This window comes from Pseudophryne corroboree, chromosome 1 (genome assembly GCF_028390025.1).
Source record: "Pseudophryne corroboree isolate aPseCor3 chromosome 1, aPseCor3.hap2, whole genome shotgun sequence".
NCBI classification, from domain to species: domain Eukaryota; kingdom Metazoa; phylum Chordata; class Amphibia; order Anura; family Myobatrachidae; genus Pseudophryne; species Pseudophryne corroboree.
This window is the reverse complement of record NC_086444.1, coordinates 475,677,213-475,690,628: the sequence shown is the minus strand read 5'-3', so window position 1 is coordinate 475,690,628 and position 13,416 is coordinate 475,677,213. Positions and strand designations below refer to the sequence as shown.

The 13,416-nt window shown below is 45.0% G+C and overlaps 1 protein-coding gene across 2 annotated transcripts in view; it reads right to left on the bottom strand.

Moving 5' to 3' along the window:
• The window catches only part of FANCC (FA complementation group C), a 451,540-nt gene that overhangs the window by 361,988 nt on the left and 76,136 nt on the right, over positions 1-13,416 (bottom strand). For both annotated transcript variants that reach the window (XM_063913751.1, XM_063913750.1), the window contains exon 4: positions 2,578-2,672. In XM_063913751.1, the coding sequence (XP_063769821.1) occupies positions 2,578-2,672 (95 nt within the window). The remainder of the gene's footprint in view (positions 1-2,577; positions 2,673-13,416) is intronic.

The window sequence follows — 13,416 nt, the reverse complement described above, 5'->3', positions numbered from 1 at the left end:
CAGTCATTTCTGGAGATAATTATATCAGGTGCAAAAAAATGGGAAGGGTCACAAACAAACAGCAGATGGGGGGGGGGGGGGGGGGGGGGGTTTACCCCCCTGGTATCCCCCTAGCACACTGACTAATACCTTTAACAGTACTTAAGCCTATCTGGTAATAGAATTTCAGAGAATTGGTTACGTGTGTTTGCAAAAACATGTTTAGCTGCTGAGCCGCTGTTTGAACAAAGGTAAGCTGCGCTTCACTTGTTTTAATGCAAAGTAGCTGCTGTTGGAAACAGGTTGGGGCTACTCCTCCCCCCTAATAGTTCATATATCATAAACAAAAAGAAAGTTCCAGCGCTTTCTTTGGATTAAATATTGAATGATAAATTTATAAACACAAAATTGTCTCCTTAAGATTTTTATTTTTATATATATCCGTTCTTATAGGTATATTTTAAAAGTTAATAAATTCTCATGCAGTAATATATAAAAACTTGTGCAGCTATTCGTAAAAAATATATAAATACTTGTGATCACATGTTCTACTTTAGATATATCTGTATTTTCCACCTAATTCACAGACACTGATACATACACACATTGACACAATTACAACACATAAACAGACACAATTGTAGCAATTTGCAGGGGAGTTGATACACTTTAACAGCGTTTTACTCTTCTCCCTTATGTCTTAAAGTAGGAAATCCTTTTGTTCAATTAGGACCATGTAAATGACAGCTTTTGAAACGGGTCCTTTTAAAAGTAAAATTCTCTGTCACAGTCAGTATTCTCTTTAAGGATAGGGATTGCCGTCCCTGTCAGTTCTTTTTGTGAGTATATAAATCACCTTTTTGTCAGCAGCGGCGGCTCCAACAAGTTCGTTTCCCCCCCCTCACGTCCTGCAGCTACGAGATGGGAAGTGGTCTGCCGGCAGACTTTGGTCTCCGTTCGTCGCATCTTCCTCCTCCTTCTTACTGGACTTTCCTTTTTCGGGTGTCCGGCGTCAGGCAAGGAACAGCGGGCTGGTGGAGATCGATCCTCTCTGCAATCTACGCATTTCACCTTGGGCTTCGTCAGGATGCTTGAGATGGTCGATTCCCTTTCGGGGCTGCTTATATCTGAGCCGCATCAAGGCTTCTCTGATATCAGCAGTCCTAACACTACATAATAGCAGTGTCCACACAGGGCCATGTGATTTGTCTACAGTAAGGCCACATAATAAAGCCTCATACAAAACCACATCCAGACAGAGGGCTAGCTTACCTGAGAGCCACCCCATAGATCTCCCATTAGCACTACAAAGACCAGCATGCCTTCCAAATGCTTCACCCCCTGTCTGCTTACTGTGTTTACCCACTAATTAGATACATTTATGTATTGTGCTCCTCCTTTGGAAAAAAAACTGTGCAAATAAAATTAAGGGTTATACACTCCTAGATAAACTCTTTTGTCCCACTAACGTGCAGGATGGTGCAAAACCCTTCTCTGTGATCAAACAATGTTCCTTTGAGTCTTGAATTCAACAGAAATCACTATGAAAAAAAAAATGTAGAATTTATCCCTGAGCTGCTGTCCCTAATTTACTCAAGATTATCCCTCAGCTTTCATTCAGCAGTAGGTTCATTACTAATTGCCTCAGTTTATTATTATATGTAGTAATTAACTGATGCACCTCATGTCACCTGTTTATCTCCCACCACCCCTTAGATTGTGAGCTCCTTGGAGCAGGGCCCTCTTCTCTCCTGTTCTCACTACACTGTTCTCTCACACTTCAATTACAGCTCTCTCCTATGTAGCGAATGTCTATACCTGCATCTCATCTCACTCATTACTGCTTATCTCTTCCAGTGCCTGCCTGCCCCTAGTAGTATGACGACTACTCCTTTGCTTTATTTCATCTCAGCTGTAGTGTGTAGTGAGAATTGTGTTGCTAATTGTTACCTGTTTTTCTGTTGCTGTAATGTTAAGCTCTATGTACCTTGTATTGTTCTAATGTCTGCCGTATGAACAGCGCTGTGAAACACTTGTGGCGCCGTATAAATAAAATGTAATAATAATAATAATAATAATGTTTTCAATATTGAGTGGGAAGCTGCAGAGACAGACCAAGCCTCAGTCAAACATGAACAGAAGTATATGGTTTCTGCAGACCACTTCTACTGACATAATGGCAATTGTGAGAAATCAAGATGATTTTTTGAGATGACAAACATAGTTCTTGCGATTTCTGTAGAAGTCAATTACCATGATCAGACTAACTTGAATAATCATCTGTGCGAAAATCACCTGGCTAGTTCAAGTATTATGAAATTATGACTTCACCAAACTGCATCGTCAAATCGTGAATCAGTCACCAAGAAAATTTACATCTGCCATACACACCAGAAACTATTATTATTTGTTAAACTACTATAAGCCTGAGTTTAGAATTCCTACACTACAAGTTCTTGTTCACACTATGTATAGATGCCTTTTAATTTTCAATTCTATTTTACATTAGTTGTTCTGTGACATGTTTATAGTTAATAATATATTTTGACCTGGTTCGAACAAGTCTTAAAAGTGGCCCTGCAGGTGAAGCTTTCTTACCTTTATCCAGCTATTGGCTTTTTTTTCTACATCATTTTGTGGTTCATTGCTGTACAAGCAGCATAGGCAACACAACAGCATCTTCCGCGTGTCCTCTGTTAATAGAGAAGTCAAAGCAAAATTAAATAAAATCTAAAATGTAAAGCGTAAGTTTTTTCATTTAGTCACTGCAAATACTTCTTGCAAGTATAAAACGTAAAATTGACATGAGCTATTTAGATCTGGGATGTACAAAACTATTTTGGCCTTGGGAATGGGGTCTATGGCCCTCATTCCGAGTTGATCGGTCGCAAGGCGAATTTAGCAGAGTTACACACGCTAAGCCGCCGCCTACTGGGAGTGAATCTTAGCTTCTTAAAATTGCGACCGATGTATTCGCAATATTGCGATTACTAACTACTTAGCAGTTTCAGAGTAGCTCCAGACTTACTCTGCCTGTGCGATCATTTCAGTGCTTGTCGTTCCTGGTTGACGTCACAAACACACCCAGCGTTCGCCCAGGCACTCCCACCGTTTCCCCGGCCACTCCTGCGTTTTTTCCGGAAACGGTAGCGTTTTCATCCACACGCCCCTGAAACGCCGTGTTTCCGCCCAGTAACACCCATTTCCTGTCAATCACATTACGATCGCCGGAGCGATGAAAAAGCCGTGAGTAAAATTACTTTCTTCATAGTAAAGTTACTTGGCGCAGTCGCAGTGCGAACATTGCGCATGCGTACTAGGCGGATTTTCACTGCGATGCGATGAAAAATACCGAGCGAACAACTCGGAATGAGGGCCTATATTTCAATCAATGCACAGTTAAAATCATTTAGTTAACAATTTTTCAGCTGTATTACTTTTGTTTATTCTGTGGTCCTTTTTGATGTTTTGCTCAGTCTCAAAAGGGAAGGCAAGCTACGCAGGATGGCCCAGATCAATAACAACTGCCCATTACAGCCATCAGAAAAATAAATAACAGCAGTGCTATATTGCCTGTACCACAAGAGTATTTAGTACTTACTACTAAGGATCACCACAATAGCTGCTAGTAGTAGCTGCTAGGCGTCCCTATGCCTAGTCTCATGTGTCACTACAGACATCTTTTTCTTTCCTGGAATATGCAGATGTTATCAAATGCAAAAGGAAAACATTAAGGTCCAAGGGTGATGCTACAAAATGCTAAAATTTTGGAAAAAGTACTTTGTAGACAAGAACATTAGCAATAGTAGTTGTATCTGTACATACAAACAATCTAGCTGCTTTCATTTGATAAAAGACTACAACCCGACACTTGACAACCCACTCTCCATTGTACCAGTAGGGAAACTTTAGTGCTAGTTTCTGAAACGTATAGCCTCCAAACGCAGTGTTTTAGAAACCTCTTGATGCTGTAGCTGGAGTCTCTGAGAAGAACTGCAAGTCTGGCCCCCTGTAATAGCAAAGCTTCAAACAACACACTACAAAGGAGCTCTAAAAACACACCCGGAATATAATGCATAGGCACATTGCTGTAATAAATGTGTGTGGTCCTAGATGCTATTTGAATGGGCACATGAATGGTACAATGCATTGGGGCACATGATTAGTACAATGGTTATCAAAAGCGAACATAATAACAGGCACAGGGCTAATATATACCGTAGGTGTATAAATGCATGGCTCGTATAGTGTGTGTGGATAGCGGGTGTTATAATAATGTTTGAATAAATGGGTTTTTACATCCAAAGGTGTGACAAAACTACGCAGTGATGTGTTGCTGGGTTTCTGCGAGTTCACTCCTTTTTCATGGGTTGTCACCATTGTGTGCACTGGGTGTCAGCAGATCAAGTGATGCCTCTGTGTGTATGTATGTGAATATATACACAGACTCCGACTCTAATGAACTCACTTCCCCGCACAGTTCGAGAGTCCCCCACTCTAGAATCTTTCAAAAACAGATGCAAGACTATCCTCAAGAAATCCCTTAACCACATAACTGGCTGCGCTGTCAGGCGGTCATTTTTTTTGAGGAGTGTGTGACGTCACACACAGCCTCCCCGACATCCACCCCACCCCGACGACCGCATCCTTTATGGATGCAGCCACTGCAAGTGGCCACGCGGCTGCGTCCAGGTCTGAATTAGGCCCATCACCCTTCTGGAACATCTTAAATTGTTCCCGCCACTCCTGTTTATCTGCTGTTCATTACACAAGACACTTGGCGTCAGTAACATATCATTCTTCATGCCAACCTATCCCGACAGCCGTCAATTTAAACGTATACCCCAAGATCAACCTGTAGTAATTGCTGCTTGTGTTTATGGACTACTCTCACACTAGGCTAAGTGAAGACATCAGATGCCATTTTAGGTCCAGAATCCAATTTCAGAGTGTTATCCAACTTATTTTCCTCTTCTGCTTTTCCCACATCTAAGTGGCATGTTTCCTTAGCTGAAGAGAAATGTTTTAACAGTTCGGTAATTTTTCCCATGGCGCTTTTCAACTTGTTCTCAAACTGCAGAAGATTGCTCTCCATATCTTCAAAATAGGCGAGCCTCGATTTTTGTACAGCCATTTCCTAGAAAACACTGTAGCATAGCATTTTGTATGCAAATACAGTCACACACAGGATATAAACATGCTGCATATCATTTGCGACTAAGACGCATTTACGCTGCAAAAATGAAAAAAAAAAAAAAAGACGCTTGGCGCAACCGAGTGACACAGCACTCAAGCGTTATGTATAATACAACTTATAAAGCACGGAACAAAGATTTAAATGACACATCTGTATACCAGAAACTGCTGAACTCCTGGGATTCTAACACACACACCCAAAGTTTAATGAGTGCACAAAACAAAAACCATTGAATAAATAGCATTTCTGTGAACGAAAACACCATTTTAATGAGAGGCCAAAGAATGGCCAGAAATGTTAAAGTTAACAGAAGGCGACAATAACTCAAATATGTGTTAATATGGTATCCGGTCTCTAGGTCGACAAGCCTTAGGTCGATAGTGTCTAGGTCGACCACTATTGGTCGAAAGTAAGTAGGTCGACATGGATTCTAGGTCAATAGGGACTCTAGGTCGATATGACAAAAGTACGACATGAGTTTTAATCTTTTTTTTTTTCATACTTTACGATCCACATGGAGTACAATTAGGAACAGTAACCATGGAGTATAGAAGGGTCCACTAGGAGCCATGGGCACTTTGAGAATTTGATAGTATGGGCTGGATCCTCCCTCTATGCCCCTCCTACCAGACTCAGTCTAGGAAACTGTGCCCGAGGAGACGGACATACTTTGAGAGGAGGATATAAAAGGATAGTGGTGAGATTCCGAAGCAGCACACACAAACAAGAGGAAAGCCATGCTAACCAAACTTGGAACAGGAACAGCAACGGCTGAATCAAACAATAATACTTAACCAAGTAACAGTGCAGGACGAACGAAACACTGGGCGGGCGCCCAGTATCCTCTACGGCCTACAAGAAGCGATTTACCGGTAGGTAATTAAAATTATATTTTCTCTTACGCCCTAGAGGATACTGGGGATCCATTTAGTACCATGGGGAAGTACCAAAGCTCCCAAACCGAGAGTGCTGAGGGTCCTGCAGTACTGATTGACCAAACTGAAGGTCCTCAGAGGCCAAGGTATCGAACTTGAAAAACTTTACGAACATGTTCGAACCTGACCAAGTAGCTGCTTGGCAGAGCTGTAAAGCCGAGACACCCAGGCAGCCGCCCAAGAGGAACCCACCGACCTAGTAGAGTGGGCCTGTACAGATTTTGGAACCGGCAAGCCTGCTGTGGAATAAGCATGCAGGATAGTGAGCCTGATCCAGCGTGCAACAGACTGCTTTGAAGCAGGACAACCAGTCTTATTGGGATCGTAAAGTACAAACAGCGAGTCCGATTTCCTGTGACGAGCCGTTCTCTTCACATACACCTTCAAAGCCCTAACAACATCCAAAGACTTTGAAGTAACAGAGGCGTTGTCACAACCGGAACCACAATTGGTTGGCTTATGTGAAACGTCGACACCACCTTAGGAAGAAATTGCTGACGAGTCCTGAGTTCAGCTCTGTCTTCATGGAAGATTAAATAGGGACTCTTGTGAGACAACGTCCCAAGTTCCGACACACGTCTTGCAGAAGCCAAGGCCACCAGTGTGACGGTCTTCCATGTAAGATATTTTACGTCTACCTTCTGTAAAGGTTCAAACCAGTCTGATTGGAGGAACTGCAGCACCAAATTGAGATATCAAGGTGCTGTGGGAGGCACAAAGGGAGCTGGATGTGCAGAACCCCTTTCAAGAACGTCTGGACCTCAGGAAGAGACGCCAATTGTCTCTGAAAGAAAATGGACAAGGCCGAAATCTGGACTTTTATGGAGCCCAGACGTAGGCCCACACCCACACCCGACTGCAGAAAAAGCAGGAAATGTCACAGATGAATTCCACAGCAGAATATTTTCTGCTCTCTCACCAAGAGACGTATTTCTTCCAAATATGGTGGTAATGTTTAGACATTACCCCCTTCCTGGCTTGGATCATAGTCGGGATGACTTTGTCAGGAATCCCTCTCCTGGCTAGAACCAGCCATTCAACCTCCATGCCGTCAAACGAAGCCGTGTAAAGTCTTGATAGACGAACGGCCCCTGTTGCAGGAGATCCTCGTGAAGAGGTAGAGGCCACGGATCTTCCAAGAGCATCTCCAGAAAGTCTGCTTACCAGGCCCTTCTTGGCCAATCCGGAACAATGAGAATTGCTTGAACTTTTTCCCTTTTTATTCTTTTCTGAATTCTTGGGATCAGCGGAAGTGGAGGGAACACATACACCATCTGATAGAGCCATGGAGTCCACCGCCTGTGGGTCTCTCGACCTGGAACAATACCGCTTGAGCTTCTTGTTGAGACGAGAGGCCATCATGCCGATTCGTGCACATCCCCATCGACGTGTCAAGCACCTCAACACCTCCGGGTGAAGGCCCCACTTCCCCGGGTGCAGGTCGTGTCTGCTGGGAAATCTGCTTCCCAGTTGTCTACTCCCGGAATGAAGACCGCCGACAACGCCACAGCATGTCTTTCTGCCCAGAGGAGAATTCTTGATACTGTACCTCTGGCATTGGTGCTTTGCTCTTCGTTCCTCCCTGTCGGTTTATGTACGTTACTACTGTCACATTGTCGACTGAACTTGAATGGCCCAATCTTGAAGAAGATATGAGGCTTGCAGAAGGGCGTTGTATAAAGCCCTGAGTTCCAGAATGTTGATCGGAAGGACGACTTCCTGACTTGACCATCTTCCTTGAAACTGCACCCCCTGGGTAACCGCTCCCCAACCTCTGAGGCTTTCGTCTGTAGTTAGCAGAATCCAATTTTGAATCCCGAACCTTCGGCCTTCGATTAGGTGAGAAGTCTGTAGCTACCACAGAAGGGAGATCTTGGCCTTTGGCGACAAACGGATCCTTTGGTGCATGTGAACATGCGATCTGGACCATTTGTCCAACAGATCGAGCTGGAAGGGCCTCGCATGAAACCTTCCGTACTGAAGTGCCTCGTAAGAGGCCACCATTTTCCCCAGAAGGTGAATGCATAGATGCACCGATATCCAGGTTGGCTTCAGGACATCCCGAACCATCGACTGGATTACCAATGCCTTTTCCAACAGAATAAAAAGTTTCTGTGACTCTGTGTCCAGTATCATTGCCAGAAATGGGAGGCTCCGAGTTGGCTCTAAATGAGATTTTGGAAGATTCAGAATCCACCCGTGATCCAGGAGTAGTCTGGTTGTGAGACCAATGCTGTCCAACAACCTTTCCCTGGACGGTGCCTTTATCAGAAGAATGTCCAGGTATGGAATAATGTTCACTCCTTGCTTGCGAAGGAGAAACATCATCTCTGCTAGCACCTTGGTGAACACCCTCCATGCTGTGGAGAGACCAAATGGCAGGGCCTGTAACTGGTAGCGACAGTCCTGTAGTGCAAAGCGTAGATAAGCTTGGTGAGGCGGCCAGATCGGAATGTGAAGGTACGCATCCTTGATATCCAGAGACACTAGGAATTCCCCCTCCTCCAGACCTGAGATCACCGCTCCCAGAGACTCCATCTTGAATTTGAACACTCGTAAGTATGGGTTCAACGATTTTAGATTCAAAATCGGTCTCACCGAACAGTCCGGTTTCGGTACTACAAACAAGTTGGACCCCTTGTTGCGCAGAAGAGGTGGAACTGGAACAATGACCTGAGTCTGTACCAGTTTTTGAATAGCATCCTGTAAGGTTATACTTACATCTTGTGAAGCTGGTAAGCCTGATTTGAAGAATCTGTGAGGTGGGAGTTCCTGAAACTCCAGTCTGTATCCCTGGGAAATAAGATCTATAACCCAGGGATCCTGGCATGATGTTGTCCAGATGTGACAGAAATTCTTTAGTCGGGCTCCCACCTGCCAGTCTTCCAGGCCACGTGGTACACCGTCAAGCAGAAGGCTTTGAGGAAGCAGAACTGGAGCTCTGTTCCTGAGAAACGGCAGCTGCTGGTTTGTGTGGTTTACCTCTAGCGCCTCTGGTGGCAGTAGAAGAGCCTCTGACTTGGCAGTCCGAAAGGACTGTAGGGTAGGTCCTGAGTAGGTCTTCCTGGTTGGGGGAGCTGCAGAAGGAAGATATGTGGACTTACTCGCAGTAGCTTTGGAGATCCATTAATCCAGTTCATCTCAAAATAAGGCCTCTGCTGTGAAGGGTAGGCCTTTCACTCCTTTCCTGGAGTCCGTGTCTGCAGTCCACTGGTGTAAACACAAGCCCCTGCGTGCTGACACTGCCATAGCAGTGGTGCGTGCATTAAGCAAACCTACCTCTTTTATGGCTCCCACCGTAAAGTTCGCAGAGTCCTGTATATGTTGCAGGAGTAACACAATCTCCCCCCTAGATAAGGAATCCAACCCTTCAATAAGATTACCTATCCATTTAGCAATGGCTTTAGTAATCCACGCACATGCTATAGTGGGTCTCTGAGCCACCCCAGCTGCTGTGTACAAGGAATTGAGTGTAGTCTCAATCTTACGATCAGCAGTGTCCTTCAGGGAAGCTGCACCAGGGACGGGTAACGCAATCTTCTGTGACAACCTGGACACAGATGCATCCACTATCGGTGGACTTCCCCATTTTTTCCTATCCTCAGGAGGAAAAGGAAAAGATGAGAGTAACCTTTTAGGGATTTGAAATTTCTTATCAGGATTTACCCACGGTTCCTCAAACAGTGTATTCAACTCCTTTGACACAGGAAAAGTGACTGAGGACTTCTTTTTTACATTAAAATAAGATTCCTCAAACTCCTCTATAACCTTATTAGGAATTTGTAGAAAATCTCTGATAGCCTCTATAAGAGCCTGTATTCCCTGTGACAGAGCAGCCCCCCCCCCTCTGACTTTACCTCCCCTTCCTCCATGTCTGAACCCTCAGCGTCAGAGTCAGACTGTAGGATATGGTCCAGAGGACAAATGGCAAGAGACTGAGACGCTTGTTTGGGGACTGAGTCTCTGTTCATAATCTCATCCACAGACTGTCTTAAGTATTACGTCTCTTTATCTTTGCGGGACAATTTATTAGAGATATTTGAGATCATTCCCTTGAGGGAATCCAGCCACACTGGTTCAACCCCGCTAGCCTGAGAAGGTGCACTACAATGAGTACATAGTAGTGAGCTCCCTGGGGAAGAGGAACAGTCCACCATACATGAAACGCACTCTTTGCCTGACATAATGTAAATGTGACAGAACACACACAGAGGAAAGGTTAAAAGCACAATTAACCCACAAAGAGTCCTTCCAGGGAGACACAGAGTATTTTGAAGCCAGCCCACAGCGCCCTTATCGCTAATACCAAGCTTAGCCGGGTCACAGACTAAGTACCCAGATTGGGGACTTAGTACACTAATATCGCTCCCCCCCTGCTATGACCCCCTGGTACCAATAAGGTAATCTGGAGTCACACCGGAGGAGCTGTGCGTTCCTGTCAGGCAGCGTCTGCGTCCACTGCAGAGGGAAAATGGCGCTAGTGAGCTGCTGGATCCTCTCATAGTGAAGCCCTGCCCCTTCAATGGCGTGCGGTCTTCCTGCTTTTTTTATACTGGCTGAGGAAATTTTTATGCTTAAAATGGAGCAGACCCATTTTAAGGCTGTGTTTGCCAGTTTGGGTACTGTGTACAGTGTACTGAGACGCAGTTAAGTACTGTGTCTGGAGAGGCAATCCGCCTCGGTTAGAAGCCGTGCGTCTCCGTACCCTTGTGCCGCCATAATGGCCGGCGAGCCGCTAGCCGGGACGCCGGCTTAGTACTCACCACTCTTCTATATTTTGGCTCTGTTAGGGGTGGCGGCGTGCTGCTGGAATGTGCGCTCGCCGTGGTGGGGCTTGTAAATAGTTCCCTCAGGAGCTTAGTGTCCTGTCAGTGGGGAACGGACCATTAACCCTTCAAGAGGTTGGGCCGTTCCCTCCTCCTGCCAAGTCCCATGAAGCAGGCAGGCTGGTGCCATCCAGCCCTGCCTGAAAATAACAAACAGAAAAATAAATGCAGAAAACTCTTTAGGAGCTTCCATAAGCCTGACCGGCCCCTCCGGGCACATTTTCTAAACTGAGTCTGGTAGAGGTGCATAGAGGGAGGAGCCAGCCCACACTATCAAATTCTTAAAGTGTCCATGGCTCCTAGTGGACCCGTCTATACCCCATGGTACTAAATGGATCCCCAGTATCCTCTAGGACGTAAGAGAAAACAACACCAAAAAAGTTTAAAAAAAACTCATGTCGACCTTATGTCATGTCGACCTAGAACCCAAGTCGACCTACTTACTGTCGACCAATAGTGGTCGACCTAGACACTGTCGACCCTCCATACCACACCCTTAATTTAGTGCTATGCAGAAGAGCATCTTTGAAAGCACAGCATGTCATACCTTGAAGAGGATGGACTTCTGCAGCAGAAGACTACACCAGGTCCTACTCCTCTCAGCTAAAAATAGGAAACTGAGGCTGCAGATGGCACAGGCTAACAAAAACTGAACAGATCAAGATTGGCAAAAGTCACTTGGTTTGAGGACACAAGATTTTCGCTGCAGATGATAAGGTTACAATCTGCTTTGTGGATGGTGATGATGGTGTAAATAACAATTGAGCTTCCTTTAAATGACACAAGTATAGTTGTTGATCATTATTGTTATTGTTTATTTATATGCGCCACAAGGGATCCGCAGTGCTCAATTACAGAGTACATAAACAAAACAGGAAAATAGTGACTTACAGTTGAAGAAAATATAGGAAAAGTACAGGGTTTATAAACATAGCACCAGCAGCAGACGACACTGACATAAGTATCAGGGTGGAAGAAAACCACGGCATTTGGTGCCGTCGAAGATGGTTTAAGTAAGAGAAGGATAAGCACATGAGAGTTGAGGGCCCTGCTCGTGAGCTCTTACATTCTAATGGGAGTGAGCAAACAGAACAGGGGTGACACAAATGGGGTAGACAGTGAACGACGGACAGAGGGTTAGGAGGAGGAGGATCATGTGCATTCCTTTATTTTTACATCCTACCTACCTTCTAATGGCTACTTCTAGCTGGATAATACTCCAAGCTGGTTCCAAAAACATGACAATGAACTCTGTGTACTTGAAGGCTTCACAATCATCAGATCTTAAACTAATAGATCGAGCACCTTTGGGATGTAGTGGAAAAGGAGATTCATAGCATGATTGTGAAGCTAACATGAACCACATTCTGTAAGGGACATTTCCATCACCTTGTTAAAACTAAAAGACCATGGGGATTATACCAAAGCTCCCAAACGGGCGGGAGAGTGCGGATGACTCTGCAGCACCGAATGAGAGAACTCAAGGTCCTCCTCAGCCAGGGTATCAAATTTGTAGAATTTTGCAAACGTGTTTGCCCCTGACCAAGTAGCAGCTCGGCAAAGTTGTAAAGCCGAGACCACTCGGGCAGCCGCCCAAGATGAGCCCACCTTCCTTGTAGAATGGGCTATAACTGATTTAGGATGCGGCAGTCCAGCCGCAGAATGCGCCAGCTGAATTGTGCTACAAATCCAGCGAGCAATAGTCTGCTTAGAAGCAGGAGCACCCAGTTTGTTGGGTGCATACAGGATAAATAGCGAGTCAGTTTTCCTGACTCCAGCCGTCCTGGAAACATAAATTTTCAAGGCCCTGACTACGTCCAGTAACTTGGAATCCTCCAAGTCGCTAGTAGCCGCAGGCACTACAATAGGTTGGTTCAAGTGAAAGGCAGATACCACCTTAGGGAGAAACTGGGGACGAGTCCTCAATTCTGCCCTATCCATATGGAAAATCAGATAAGGGCTTTTAAATGACAAAGCCGCCAATTCTGATACACGCCTGGCCGAAGCCAAGGCCAACAACATGACCACTTTCCACGTGAGATATTTTAGATCCACGGTCTTTAGTGGCTCAAACCAATGTGATTTTAGGAAACTCAACACCACGTTGAGATCCCAAGGTGCCACTGGAGGCACAAAAGGGGGCAGAATATGCAGCACTCCTTTTACAAATGTCTGAACTTCAGGTAGTGAAGCTAGTTCTTTTTGGAAGAAAATCGACAGAGCCGATATCTGTACCTTAATGGAGCCTAATTTTAGGCCCATAGTCACTCCTGCCTGTAGGAAGTGCAGAAATCGACCCAGCTGAAATTCCTCTGGTGGGGCCTTACTGGCCTCACACCAAGCAACATATTTCCGCCATATGCGGTGATAATGTTTTACAGTTACCTCTTTCCTGGCTTTAATCAGCGTAGGAATGACATCCTCCGGAATGCCCTTTTCCTTTAGGATCCGGCGTTCAACCGCCATGCCGTCAAACGCA